The 14,855-nt window shown below is 42.2% G+C and overlaps 1 protein-coding gene across 3 annotated transcripts in view; it reads right to left on the bottom strand.

Moving 5' to 3' along the window:
- Positions 1 to 11,892, bottom strand: part of TMTC4 (transmembrane O-mannosyltransferase targeting cadherins 4) — an 81,231-nt gene extending 69,339 nt beyond the window's left edge. The window contains exons 1-4 of one of the 3 annotated variants that reach the window (XM_067536860.1): positions 11,804 to 11,892; positions 10,225 to 10,348; positions 8,915 to 9,130; positions 2,640 to 2,755 (exon numbers count right to left, since the gene is read on the bottom strand). In XM_067536860.1, the coding sequence (XP_067392961.1) occupies positions 2,640 to 2,755; positions 8,915 to 9,076 (278 nt within the window). In that variant the 5' untranslated portion in view covers positions 9,077 to 9,130; positions 10,225 to 10,348; positions 11,804 to 11,892. Of the gene's footprint in view, positions 1 to 2,639; positions 2,756 to 8,914; positions 9,131 to 10,224; positions 10,349 to 11,803 lie in introns of those variants that run through there. The other 2 variants (XM_067536858.1, XM_067536859.1) reach the window with 2 other exon arrangements.
- Between the last annotated feature and the right edge of the window lie 2,963 nt (positions 11,893 to 14,855).

Genomic DNA, 14,855 nt, shown 5'->3' with positions numbered 1-14,855 from the left:
AGATTATTTCAAAGAAGAATCAACAACAGCTAGGGTACGAATGCAACATGAGCGCGGCACTCCAGGGGGCGCCTAAGATGGCTCTGCAGGGCTTGCTAGGGAAAACGTTCCGGGAATCTGTGCACAGGGTGCACACACACCTATATTGGAATGCATATGAGCAATCACTCCAAGATAGAACTCATGAAACTTTCAGGCTTTTAAAAAAAAAAAAAAAAAAAAGATTTGTCACAGGATCTTTGATCAAAATTTCCTTACAGTCTGCATGGCCAACTCATCGCTGGGTTTTCATACTCCATCCCAGTGGCAGCTGCATTTTAATGATGCTCTATGCATACAGTTAAGTGTTGTACTTTGGGATTTTGCACAATGAAAAGGCACAACATTAATTATTATTTAAAGGGTGTAAGTGGAAGCAGCATTCTTTTGGGGACAACTAATGAGGGTGTGTGGAAAGAGGTCAGGAATGTAGGCTGGAGAGGTGTGTGAAGAGGGAATTAGTTGTAGCCAGGTTGATTGGATGAAGGGTCAGTGTAGGAACTTATTCTGGGTAGGAAAGCTGAAGGGGAAAAAGTGTACCACCATTTTCTGTAGAACATAAGCAACATGTTAAAAACATACAGAACTTTAATTTAGATAATGGATTTCACCTGGCATGTCTAGCCAACCTGCATCTGGCTTAAGTGAAGTCCATTATGATGATCTAACCTGTTCTAAATGTGTAATATACATAAAAGCAAAGTCTTAAGGGAGTTAGGGAAAGCCAATTTCTTGCTTGAGGAAATAGCATTTTTCTGGCCACCTCTGTGTGTTCCTCTACGGTTTCAGATTTTTAAATACTTGTGCATACGTTTTCTGTTTAAATTAATCAGGGTGTTACTGGAGTCAGAACACACCTCAGAGGCCTTAAGAGGAAAGCAAGCATTTTAAAACACATTATGCAATATATGGAAGCCTGTAATAGGCTTGTAAAAACCCAGCCATTCACATTATTTGTATTACAGTGGTGCCTAGAAGGATTGGGCCCGCATTATGCTAAGTGTACAAACACACAGAGCTAGATGGTCACAGCCCTTCCTTGACCAAGAACAGGAGTAAGGTCCCATTCAGCCCTTGCTCTCACCATTACAGCTAGAGTCACAAACTGAGTTGGGAAATACTTGCCCAATACTCCCTGCTCCCTCCCTCTGCCCCCTTTACTCACCAGGTGGAGGGGCTGGCCAGGCTCACAGCATGCAGTAAGCAACTCCATGAAAAAGGTGAAGTAACTTTCTCCTTCCCCAGTGCAGTTGGGGAGCATAGATAGAACTCAGGGTCCCTGGTCTGCTCCTAGGACAGTGCAGCTACATGCCACCCCTTATATAGGCTGTAAACTGTGTAAACTTCTACAATCTAGCCCCTCATGAGATAGTCCCACAGACCCTGCCCCAAAGAGCCTACAATCTAAAAGGATAAGAACAAGGCTGGGAGGGGAAACAGAGGCACAAAGAAGCAAAGTGACTTGCTCAAGATTACTTTGCAAGTCAGTGGCAGAGCAGGGAAAAGAACCTAGGTCTACTGACTCCCAGTCCTGTGCTCTATTCACTGAATCATATTGACTCTAGTACAACTATCATAAGAAAGCAACAGTATCTGTATAAAGATACATTAATATATAGCAGGAAAGTACATTAAAACTGTGTGTATTTTGGAGGGGAAATAGTTAAAAAAAAAATTGCCAAGCTGAGGTTCGGGTGGATGGTCAGAAACCAAAAAGTAACCAAACACCAGGAAAATGAGAGTAGAGCCCATTTTTGTTTAGTTTTATGCTTCTTATCTCACTGCATTTTAGCACCTAGAAGCTATGATTATTGATATTTTATATACTTAAGATAGATTGATAAACACACAGAGAGCCGGGCACATAGATTAAAAAGGAAACAAAGCTATGTATAAGAAACAAGATTTATACAGGTCAGTCTACTTCCACCAAACGGTTCTGGTGAAAAGAATATACTGCTCCAGCTACATTTCTGCTGTTTATAATATCACAGCACCTCTTGCTATAAGAAAAAGAAAGGAAGAGGAAACAGAGAAAATGAGGAAACTGGATTAGATCACAGAAGGGTCTTCAGACCTTAAACAGATAATTTGTGGAAACTGCTCAGACACGACAATGATTAAAGAAAAAGGAGACAATTACAGAATCTGAGGTGGGGATACTTTTCTTGATATATTAAACATGACTCTAGGGTAAATTTAAGTAGGAAGTATTATATAATTAATTATATAAACAATTGTGAATAATGTTCTCATCTATCAGGGCTCCACTTTTATTCCTACTGGGCAGAATTCTCCTTTATGCAGAGCACCAACACAAGGTCTAGGCATCAATTAAGTTCCTTGTGCTGGCCCTCTGCATAAGGGCGAACTTCACCCTGACTCCGAACCTGCAACAAGCAGTGGGACATGGGAGCTCACCGGCATGCAGTTTCTTGCAGGGTCAGGTCTTTGGTGTTAAGCAAAGTAATAGCTGTACTGCAAAATAAACTATAGCAGAAATTTCACTTCCCTCAAAGTCTCTTATTTTCTAAAGAAAAAAGTCAGCTAACAAAATAAACCCCCAAACCCAGTACTACGGACAAAACACGAGGTCTCACCTGAAAGTTAGGACAGTAAGTGGTCGATATGATTTATGGCTGGTATTGCTGCTGAGTTTGCTACCCCAAAAGTCATGATGCCACAGGTCACCAAATGGAGTTTCTGCCCTGAGGTCCTGAAAAAACACATTTAGCACCAACACTATTAACATTTCAGTTTAGTTAGAGCAATTGGAATGAGAACGGTTACATACAAAGCATATTTTATAGACAACATTTTCTATCAAGTGTTTTAGTGTTTGTCTACTGAAAACCTGACAGTCCCTAGCCTTTTTAATACCCTCTCGTATTCCTTTAATTATTGGGGATTAGATCCTCAGATGGCATATATCAGCACAGTTTCATGAATTTCAGTGGAGCTCTGCTGATTTCTGACCCAATGACTATAGTGTAAAATATATTAAAAATATATTAATATTTTGTACAATAACTTATTTTAGATTCTTATTTAGAATCTTTGGAAATAGGACAAGCACAAGCTATTGTAAATTGCTATTTTTCCCCACTAGCACCAGCAAGAACAATTAATAAAAGCAAGAAAGATATATGGCATAGACTGAAGATGGCAACCAGCGATTAGCTTTTTTTCAAATCCTGTTGGGTGGCTTCCTTAACTTTCACATACCACTCAACTAGCACTTTTTTTTCTGACATATTAAACCTATAAGCAAGTTTCTCTATGTACTATTCCACAAGAAGATTAAAAGCAGTAGTTAGGAAAGGAATTTATTAGGTACCATCATGAAGGAAAAATAAAATCACACTTTTAAGAAACAATTACAATGTGGAAGCATACAGTTAGCTTAATATCATACGTAAAATAAGGAAGTAGTCTAGACGATTTGAACTGTAAAGAGTGCCATAGGGGACCATGTGAAAATCTGAAGAACCCATATCGACATAAAGACAGCCCTATAAAAAATATGTAAAAGAAAAAAAAAGATGTCCATCTACACAGCCTCTGAAAAATTTCTATGCAGCAGTACATCATACTTTATATTCATCAATAATTGAAGATGCTGCACTGAAAAGGACACATTCCACCCAGCTCCCCTACCCCTCCTACACACACACACACAATGTGCAAAATTCTGCTCTTATTTATGCAACCTCATGGGGTATAAAGGAAAACAAAATGTGCCCTTATTCCAATACAAAGCCATGAAAGCACCTAAGAGTGAGATATCACTACCAAAAACAATAACTTCCATAGGAGAACTGATACAAAGAGTGCAATCAATCACTGTTTCACATTCAACTAACTTGGTACAAAAAAAGCAGAACCAACCAACCAAAAACTAAACCAAAAATCCCAATACCTTAGAAATATCCCACCACCACATGATTCCAAGTTTTCTCTGGGTTATTAAATACTACATAGGGCCAAATTTAGCACTGACTTGCAACTCTATTGCATTCCCAGACCTGAGAGAAAGAATGGTCCTGTGATTAAGGCGGTGGATAGGGACTGTGGAGACTCGAGTTCAATTCTCAGCTCCACAATAGACTTCCTTCATGTCCCACTACAAGTCACTTAGAGCCTGATTTTCCATTTCATTGCAATTGTTTGCCATATGCACTTGTCAGTATATAGAATGAGTGAAGCCATCAGAACGCCTAATATCTTCCTTAAAATATAAAGCAATACAATTTGAATACCACCTCTTATGTCAATAACAAGAAGTACAAAATATATTTGTGCTGTAAATAGATTTTAATCACAATGGGAGATGGTACTCAACTTCATCACATGCTATTTTATGAACAAACTATAAAATAGTCTTGCGTGGTCTTTAAGTACTGCAGCTAGGAAATAATTTGCACAATTTAATCTAAAGTTGTTTTTTCTTCAGTAAGAAACAAGCTGGCAAAGCAAAATATCCAGAAATACCTTGTGATTCAATTTCTCTTATTACCTGAATTCTCCAGAGCTCAAAAGTGGTGAATTTACTCACTGAGCATTGGAAGTTTGGAGAAAGCTACAGAAAATAATTTGTTCGCCTTAATGAGATCACACTAAAAAGGAACTATGTGTTTTTCCTTCACTGCAAGAGCTTCACATCTATTTGAAAAGTTATGTATGATTTTCTCCATCAAAACAAAGTGGATACCTAGGGAATCCCTAAATATTTGATTAGCAGCAGCCTAAGCACAGCAGGGTGCATTACTTGAAGAAAGGTCAGTTCTTCTACATAATGGCTTATGGAAAAGATGCATTGTGTATGAAATTCCTGCTAACCCAACTGTTTGTCTTGCCAAAAAAATAAAGACAAAATCATTGTTGTGCACCAGTAAAAACGTGGTTTTAAATGACAAGAAAGCATCTGGAAAACTGCCTTGAACACCAATAAAATCTAATAACTGAATGCTCCATGATATGGTAGGCATGGGGCCAACTAACAACATATCTTTCATTAAAACAGGAAGCAGGGGGGTTTCAAGTTAACAAAAGGGTCACAGTGTGGTACCCAAGAAAACACTGGCAAAGCAATGCTCAACATATCCACAAAATGCCTTCATCTGCTGTATCGTATACAAAATGAAAATAAAATATGCAGTATCTTGCTTAATAAAACCAGCATTTATTATGCTGCTTTCACTCACCATCAATTCATAACCCCTCATCTCTACATTTTTGGTACTGGTTTAATATTTCTATATATTTCTCTAACCCCATTATTAAAAGTTCCACTGGCACCAAAATCCCATTCAATTTCTAAAGTAATGTGTCAATATTTAGAGCTGGTCTACACTACAGAGTTTTGTTGACAAAACAGTGGAGACATACACATTGAAATGCTCCTCCCACTGATATAACTGCCCTGCTAGGCCGACATAATAAAACCACCTCAAGGAGAGATATTGGGCTTATCTAGGTGTAGTTAGGGTGAGGCAGTGTCAATGAAGACACTTGCATTCCTTACATCAGCTGTTGTCTGTCATTCTTGTCAATTTCAGGGCTCAGCTGGTTCGGCTTGGAGAACCTGGGGAGAACCCCCCAGGCAGCTTCCCCTGGCTCCCTGCAGAAACGGGGAGGGGAAAAGCCCTACACAGGCTCCTAGCAGGGAGCTGCCAGCGGAGCTGAGAGACTGGGCTCTAAGCTCCCCACACTGCCTCTCTTAGGTCGGTGGAAATACTCCTGGTGAAGACGAGCACCACTGACTCAAGGCAGGTTTTGTAGACGTCAGCCACCACAGTAATTAGTGCAATGGCTGTAAACCGACCTAACCTAGGTTGACATATCTTTGTAGTGTAGACAAGACTTTGAATTTATTTTCCAATCTGTCTCTATATTTTCAAGTCAGGCTGTATAAGAAAAATGAGGTTATTTAAGCAATTGATTTAATTTTTTTCTCCTTGCCTACAACCAGAATCTTAGCACAGCTTTTTTATTTGCGTGTGTGTATTGATAAATTTATAACAGTAACATTTGTCAGGTAAATGTGGAGAGAGTGCAGAAAGATTACAAGTGTGGAAATGACATTGAAAAAAACAACTACATCCACTATTCCCTGGGTTTAAATGTCAGTTTTTTAAGAAAATAAAATTGCATCATTATCCCTCATATAAAACTTTGCAGAACCAGATTTTCTCAGGAGCTATGTCATTTTACAATTACAATGCACTCTAAAATCTTTCTATGTATTTACATTCATTTGCAATTTGACAGACACTTCTCCCCTATTTTTCTAGCTTAGGGCCTTGGGCTGACTTAGCCCTGGTCTACACTTACCTGGAAATTCAGCAGCAGTCGACGGGAGCTACGCAAGCTACGCAAAGTAGTTTGCGTAACTCCCATCAACTGCTGTGCTTCCCTTCTGTGCGCAGTCTTCACTGCATTGCGCCGACGCAGCGCTACGCCACTTGAGGAGGTGGATTTACTGCGTCGACTTCCTGATCGATTGAGCGGGTCTACACTGACCGCTCAATCGATCCAGAAAGATCCATCTGACAGTGGTGACTTTGCCGCCATGAGTATAGACACACCCTTACTCAGGCACACTACAAATTTGGACGACAATTTGGTGGGATGATAAAAGGCCAATTGTGGTAGGCTACCTCTATATTTTTGTTGTGAAAAAAAAAAATACTGTAGATTACATTATTTCCAGAAGGTTTTTGGACCACCACTATGGTATTCTTCTCTTCATTCTTCTGGTGTCAAGAAAGAGAAGCATTTGGTGAGACAGACTTTCTGTATCCATTCCTTTTCTTTTTGCTTCTATGTGCCTTTCTTGCCACCTCTACCACTCATACCTCCTAGATCAGACTAGGACGACTCAAATAAGGCCCAGGCCCCCAATAAAGGCCCAGTCTCGCAAGTTGTTACATGCCTCCTTAAGAGGCGCCTCAGGAACTGAAAACACTCAACTTGCAGGATCACACTCTAAACAGTTATTTTAGGGATTTTATACTTAAAAGTTATGTAGCTTGAAAACTGGCTATGGGATTTAAGCAATGATTGGCTACATATTTTTTCAAAAAGTATAAGATTCTCACTGTATTAAACAGTGATTTAGAACAAGTAAATACTTTCTTAACATTGTTTTCTACTCAAACAATTGTTGTAGCTGCCACAGAAATGTTATGTGATCATTAACGGTAAGAAAAGGGCGATAGAGTGTCTCACATGAATCGTTAGGCTGGGGTTTACCTTATGAAAAACCTTGAGAACCCTTGCTGAGTGAAACTCACCACCAGTCCATCCTGCAAGCACTTCTGCACAAAAGTAATTTTATTCAGCTGGCTTCCATCCACCACCCATTGGAGTCAATGGAAAGTCTCCGACTGACTTCAGTGGATATTAGGTTGGGTACTAAGGTCCATAATCTGCATTCACTGAAGTCAATGGTATAACTCCCAGGACTAGATCCACAAAGGGATTTTGAGTGCCTAAATCCTACATTATTGTTATTTCTGAGATCCACAAAACCCCACTCAACTGCTGCCTAACCCTGGATGTGTTGAAATTCCCTAGGTGCCTAAGTTTCTGTAGGTAAAGTCCCTTAGGTGCTTAAGATTTTGCTGGTGGGCATGCACAAAACCACCTGATGATGCTAAGCTGCTCAGTTCTCTAGTTCATGCCTAAGCCCTGGTAGAAATCTTAAACTAGGTGTTCCCACACCTAACTTGTCTGTGGGGACCGATCCAGTAGGTCTGCTCAGACCATGCCTAGCAGATCAGGTGCCACAAAAAAGGACAGCTGGGGGACAGGTCAGGATTTTTTGCAGTTGTGTGCATGTCTCCTAACACCCAATAGCCTAATAATTAGAGTCCTCACCTGAGATGCGGGAGGCCCAGGTTTGAATGCCCACTTGTGCTGATTTGGGACAGAGACTTGAACCCATCCCAGGTGAGTGTCTTGATCACAAGGGCATCGGCATTAATGGGACACGGGGCACTCTCTCGCCCTGTTTTTTCCACAAGCAAGACTGACCTGGCTTAGGCATCTAGTTCCAGGAGAGGGTTCATGTCTGTGAATCCTTGTCAGAGGAAGGCACTCTCTCCAGTCCTGAGTTAAGAGCCTAACCATCTCTGAGGGGTGGGGCTAAGCCCTGCCCTTCTCCTTGGCATTTTCTACTGCTTAGTTTAGGTGGCTCCCTGCTCAGCTTGTTGGTTTCTGTGTATCCCTTCCTTAGGTACCTAACTCTCTCCATACAATGTATGCGGAGCCTGGGTATCTAACTGGGTGCCTAAGTCCCCTTTATGGATCTAATCACCAATGACTTTAATGGGAATAAGTAGTCTCATGTGCACCAGTGTTTTCAGGGTCAGGCCCAAACATTGTGCAAATCTAGCCAATTTCACCTTCAGTACACAAGTGAGCAAAGCACATTTCATTTGGAAAAGGTGCTGCTACTGTATCTTGTATCATCAGAGCTGTCTGTCCAATGGATCTCAATTGGCTAAAGAGAATTAAGTCAGGGCTAATTAATTTGTTCACTGCTGCTTCCTTGTTTGTGCACTAACAGCAAACCAAGTAGTCAATACAGCTTTGGGAAGTTCATTTGATTATTTGTGCTCCTTCTGCTTGCTTTGCAACAAAGCAGTAAATGCATAGGTTTTGTGCAGTCTTTACATAAATAGTGGCTTACTTTTTAAAACCATTTTCAGAAAGAGATGATAATTTTAACAAAGAGAAGGGGTAAAGGAGTGAGAAATTCAACCCAAAATTCTTATTTTGTGAGGTTCACATTTTGAGCATCATTAAGTTGGCGGTATCAGTTTCAATTAATTTCTTTCTACTACAATTTAAGTCAGAAAAAAACACAAACCTTATTATTGATGATAGCTTCTGAGTCATCAAAGACAAAATCTCCATCATAGCTGTTAGCAAAACACATGCAGGAAATGAGTCCAACAATAATTTTAGCCCAATAAGAGGGAAGGACAAACCATGATATTTCATGATCCAAATTAAATTCTGACTGTGCCATTCTGTGAAATGCTTGTTCAAAGCGTAGAGCTCCAGCATTATGTTGGCTGCAAATCTGAAAAACATCCAATGTACAATTACACTTAAACACCATTAGCTTTGCTTAAGGAAATGAAAATCATACTGACATGTTTTGCATAGGAAAACATAATATTTTACACCAGTGACATGTAAATCTGAAACCTTTTAAGGTAAAAAGGAAGATTTTAAAAATGTTACCAAAACCTCTTTGAACATAACTTTGTATTTCACAAAATACAAAGTATTGAGAAAAGTAGACAAGCATGGTTGACTATGGTCTGAGCATAGAGTTGAGTTATAATCCTGACAGTTTCCTCATTTTTGCAAAAAGGATAATTATTCCCATTTCATAAAAACAAATGCCTTGTGAGGATTTGTAAATGTTTACAAAATTGTTTTGAGGATGATGAATACTACGTACATGATTATACCAATTTGGGCAAAATAAACCCAAATACAACCGTGTTAATGCAACATGAAGGATTTAATTTTGCAAGGACTCCATCTGCAGAACTCACATGGACTTCAACAGGAAACACATGCATAGAGTTCCTAGAGAACTAGGTCCTACAATTGGCATTTAAAAATCATAGTCAAGAATTTTGGTTGGATGTATTCCTGGAGATTTCATCACAATCTTTAATTCCTGGAGACCCCAGGACAATCCTGGAGGGTTGGCAACTCTAAACACAAACTTAAGATTCCAACAGCAAAGTTCGCTGGGTCATGCAGCACATCATGCATATTTTATAATATACATCTTACTAACAGAAAGATAAAATAAGCACATAACCAGATACACATCTTTAACAAGGAAAAAGAACTGTAAATGCACGTTGCAACCCAATTTAATTATTGCTGTCAAAACCTTAAGTTTAGCATTTCTTAACTTTATGTTTTTACCTGGGGAATCTTAGTGGTTGGTTTTTGCATTTGGTCTCCTAGCTTTATGCATTTTAAGAAGGAAAGAAGTATAGAGTTATTTGTCATGTGGAGTATACAAGCTCTGCCAGCTTGTTCAGCAGAACTGGTAAGTTCCTTGCTCTATAGCTGTTCAGCTTGCAGAGTTTGTCAGTGTTACTAGCGGAATGCATTAGTTCCTTGAAACAGCCTCTACACATTTCTAACCTGTGTAGGTACACATACACGCACGCACACTCTCTCCCTCTCTCTCCCTCCTGAAGTGTGCCCTTCAAGCCCTCTTGTTGTGGTACCCAATTCTGTTGAGATGCAAGTATGGAGTGGTATGGACCTGAGAAAGAAAGAAAAAGGAAAATATTCAGAAAATGCTACCTAGCAGAGCAGAATGGGCCACTCACAAAAAAAACAAAGATTTTCAAATCTAACCCACTCCTGGTTTACAATTTAATGAATGATTAAAAGTGTGACCCTTAATCAGCAGGAAGCACATACATGGCTACTAACAGCTTACATATTATGATGGCCGCTACAGAAATGCCTAATTAAACAGATTTCAGCAGCTACTCAGACTTCATCTTTCCCAGAAAGTTTCCCCATGTATTGCTGTCCTTCCCCCCTTCCCCCTTTATATTTGGGATCATCATCATTATTTAATCATACCTATATATAGGATAGGTCAATCTGCGTGGCTTTTCATTACAGGGACAGAATTGTTCCACACAAGGATGTTCCCAAAATAAGGAGAGAAACAATATTATAACACACACACCTTTTGTTTGTTTAAACAGGACCTAACTGTGTGCTTGAAGTCAGGGGACGTAGGGTCGGACAACACCTGCTCTCTTTTTGGTATGTTCACAACGCATATCTTGATGTCACTGTGGTCTGGTATGTCATGGTGCCTAACAAAATATAAGTCTGGGGGGGATCCTTTAGATGTAGAAGGGAAGTTGTGTATTCAATATTACAGATAACACATTCCACTAGCTGGCAGCGTGCTAAACATACGGCTAGAGTTTAACAAAACCGGGTTCCTTCGATAATTGTGAATTAATGAGGCGGTGCCTTCTCAAATTCGATCAGTTGTTTATGCAGCTAAAGAAAACCAGGAATTGAGGATTCTGCCTGCACGAGAACGACAGTAAATGCTATCCACACACAGCCCCGCTATCGGACTAGAACTGGCCACGGGCATTGTTTAGGGGACCAAGAAACTTAATCCTACTTTCCAGCTCCACAGCAGGGGAAGGCACAGGTCTCGCTCGCTGTTGCCTGTACTCAGGGGAGAGGAGGACTCTTCAGCTGGGGAAGGCGGCAGCAGGGGAGCGGGGAGAAGGGTGGGCTGAGATCGGTGCAGAAAGAAGCGCTCCTGGCAAGTGGGCAGCCGGCTCCTCCACACACGTTTTCAGCCGAGCGCTGCAAGCGGAGCGAGTCACACGCACTCTCCGCGGCTCCGTGTGTTTCTTTTGTCCTGGGCGGAGCAGCAGCACAGGCACGCAGGGTCTCTTACTAACGCCGGCGATGTTTCTGTGTTGCCTCCGCCGCCGCCCCCACTGCAGTAGAAGTCAGGGAGCCAAACCCGCCCCCTGCCCAGCGAGGTACAGAGCCACCCCCAGCCAGCTCTGGTGAGGGATCCCCCGCCCCAGCCCAGACACCTACAGGGTGCACAGGACACCTGCCCCTACAGCGCCCCCCGACCAGCCCTCAGCCCTGCCACCGCCTCCTCCAGCGCGCGGGGCAGGGGCAGGAGCGACCGCCCCGCCCCGGGTGTCCCGCAGAGCTTTACCTGCAAGGAGACGGAGCCAGAGCAGCAGCAGCTCCCACCCGGCTGCGAAACTGCGCCCCGCTCGCTCGCGCTCCCCTGCGCCCGGCCGCCGCCGGGGAGCTGCTGCTGCGCTGCTGCTGCTGCGGGGGGAGGGGTGGGGCTGCCTGGGCTCCTGCTCCTGGAATCATCCTCCCACGGCCCATTGGCTCGCCACCGGCCCCGCCCCGCCTTCTCCCGGCCCCGACTCAGCGCCCTGCTCTGCCCATTGGTCGCGGCCGCTGTGACGCGTCGCGCGGAGCGAACAGGGAGGGGCGGAGTGGGAGGAGCTAAAGAGAGCTGGGCTGGCCCGCCCGCCAGGCACCGCGGCGGCGCCCAGAAGGAGACTCAGAGCGGAGCGGAGCCTCCTCCCCCTCCTTTAATCCCTGTCCCCGCGCGCGCCATACACACAAAGGAGAGCGCGCGAACGCGTTGCTTGTAGCTGCCCGCTCAGCGCTGCGCAGGCCCGTTTGCTTGCAACACATTGCTCCGCGTTCACTTGGCTGTGCGGGGTCTGTGCCGCGTGTGCCCCTGTGGGCGTCTGGCTGTTGTACTTTCGTTGAGCTGCTCCCCCCTCCTCCCCCCTGCTTTGTTATTGACTCGCGGCTGTCATTTGTGTTATGTTTAGATTTAACAGTGGTGCCACCTATGAGAAGGCCTGGTCCCACCCCATCCCCCCAGGAGCTTGCAATCTGAAAGGCCCTTAAAGGGTTAAAGTTATCGTTTGTTTCCTTCCCTTTTGCTTCATAACACGCCTCTCCCCTTGGAAATAAGTTTTCTTCTGTATCATGGCATACAGTAATCCTTTGGGAGACGATGTTAGAAACCCCTTAAAATCACAATACAGAAGAAACTGGCTACAAGAGCCAGTTCTAGGAACAAGTGATCAGAGTAGTTGCCCTGGGCACCAGCTTCTAGGGAGTGCCCTGCGGTACTACTGTGCTGCTCTTTTTATTTAGTTATTTATTTATTTTTGGCTTGGCACCTCTGCGAAAGCATCTTCCATCCTGGCTAGTAAAATGCTTCGCTCTCTTCCTTCCCACTTACACTACTGACTGGGACATCTGCTAATTACCAAATTTCACTAACAGGATCCACACAGGCACTAAGATACTTAGTACATTTCGGGATGCATTCTCCTAACTTTCTTATTGTATTTGTTGATTAAGGCCCCAATCCTGCCATGAGCTCCACCAGGGCCAACAACTGTGCAGGCAAACTGTTGTTACAGGGGTCTCCCATGTGGAGCCCCTTTTAGGAACAGTGCCTATGTGAACTAATTGGGGCCCATGTGAACAAAGGAAAGCAAGGAAAATGCATCATAAAATGTACTTTATGTATTCATTTCACAAGTGCACTTTCATTTCAAGCAGTTAAGATTATACATCAAAGTATACTATTTAATGTTCTAGTATCTTCTAAAAATAGTGAAGTCATAATAATATGAGACCTCTACAGCTGTCCATGAAATCCTTGTAAAAGCAGAGCAGTGGTGCACAATTTTGGTTTGGAAATTCCAAGGTGCTTGTGTTACCAAATGGCAAATTAGTGAAGTTCTCTCATATATAGCACTTTTCAGTCATGAATCTCAGTGGTGGGAGGGGTTGCAAGCATTCTGGAGGACAGTCTTAGATTTTAAAATGACCTCGACAAATTGGAGAATTGGTCAGAATTTAACAAGATGGAATTCAATAAAGATAAGTGCAAAATACTTCACTTAAGGAAGGAAAAATCAAACAACTACAAAATGGGGAATAATACTTGGTTTGTAACGCTACAGAAAAGGATCTGGGTGTGATAGTGGACCACAAATTCAATACGAGTCAACAATGTGATGCAATTGCAAAAACAGCTAATATAATTCTGTGGCGTATTAACAGGAGTATTGTATATAAGACGCATGAGGCAATTGTACAATTCAACTCAGTGCTGGTGAGGTCTTAGCAGGAGTACTGTGTCCAGTTCTGGGCGCCACACTTTAGGGAAGATGTGCACAAATTGGAAAGTCCAGAGGAGAGCAACAAAAATGATAAAAGGTTTAGAAAATCTGACCTATGAGGAAAGATTTAAAAAACTGAGTATGTTTAGTCTTGAGAAAAGAAGACTGAGGGGAAACCTGAAAGTCTCCAAATATTTGAAGGGCTGTTATAAAGAGGACTGTGACCAGGTGTCCTTCAGGTCCATTAAAGGTAGGAAAAGAAATAATGGGCTTAATCTGCAGCAAGTAGATTTAGGTGAGATATTAGGAAAATCTTTCTAACTATAAGGATAGTTAAGCACTGGACTAGACTTGCAAGGGAAGTTGTGGAATCCCCATCATTAGAAGTTTTTAATAACAGGTTGGACAAACACCTGTCAGCGCTGGTCTAGGTTTACTTTGCCCTGCCTCAGCGCAGTGGTCTGAATTTGATGACTTCTCAAGGTCACTTCCAGCCCTACATTTCTATGATTCTGTGATGAATTTTAGAAACTTTTTACCCTTTTTATGGAAGGGAAAACAGACATGGATAGACAATGTTTGCAAAGCAGCAGGCTTTGTTTTGAAACTTCAGATCACCCCATCTGTGCTACCAGCCTCACAAAATCATGAAACGATTTGGCACAATTAGCAATCTTCCAACATATCTATGCAGCATTCCCACAACACAATGGAGAATCATAGAATGAAAAATGTCAGAGATGGAAGAGGCCTATCTGAGCCTTCATTTCATCTCTTTGCAAATGCAGGATGGTGCCTTTGACAATTTAGGGAATCTGTCTGTACATGTTATTGTTCTGGTTGATATGATGAAGTCATGAAAATTTCTGTACAATGGAATGTGTCTATGTCTATGTGTATCCATCATTGCAGACAAGGCTCCCTGTCTCTCCCAGACTAGATACAATGGAGAATATCTGTACTCTGAGTTGTCAATATGTTGAGGAGGCTGGCTGGAGCTGGGAGAAGCCATTTCTTGCAGCTTGTCTGTGGGAGCTGAAGTTTGGAGAGTGGGCAATTCAACTAGGTGTTGTTGGTGGGAAATATAAACTTGAGGAA

The sequence above is a fragment of the Emydura macquarii genome, unplaced genomic scaffold, assembly GCF_026122565.2.
Source record: "Emydura macquarii macquarii isolate MOO-44397 ecotype Brisbane River unplaced genomic scaffold, CSIRO-AGI_Emac_v2 contig_3671, whole genome shotgun sequence".
NCBI lineage: Eukaryota > Metazoa > Chordata > Testudines > Chelidae > Emydura > Emydura macquarii.
This window is presented reverse-complemented; position numbering and strand designations above follow the sequence as displayed.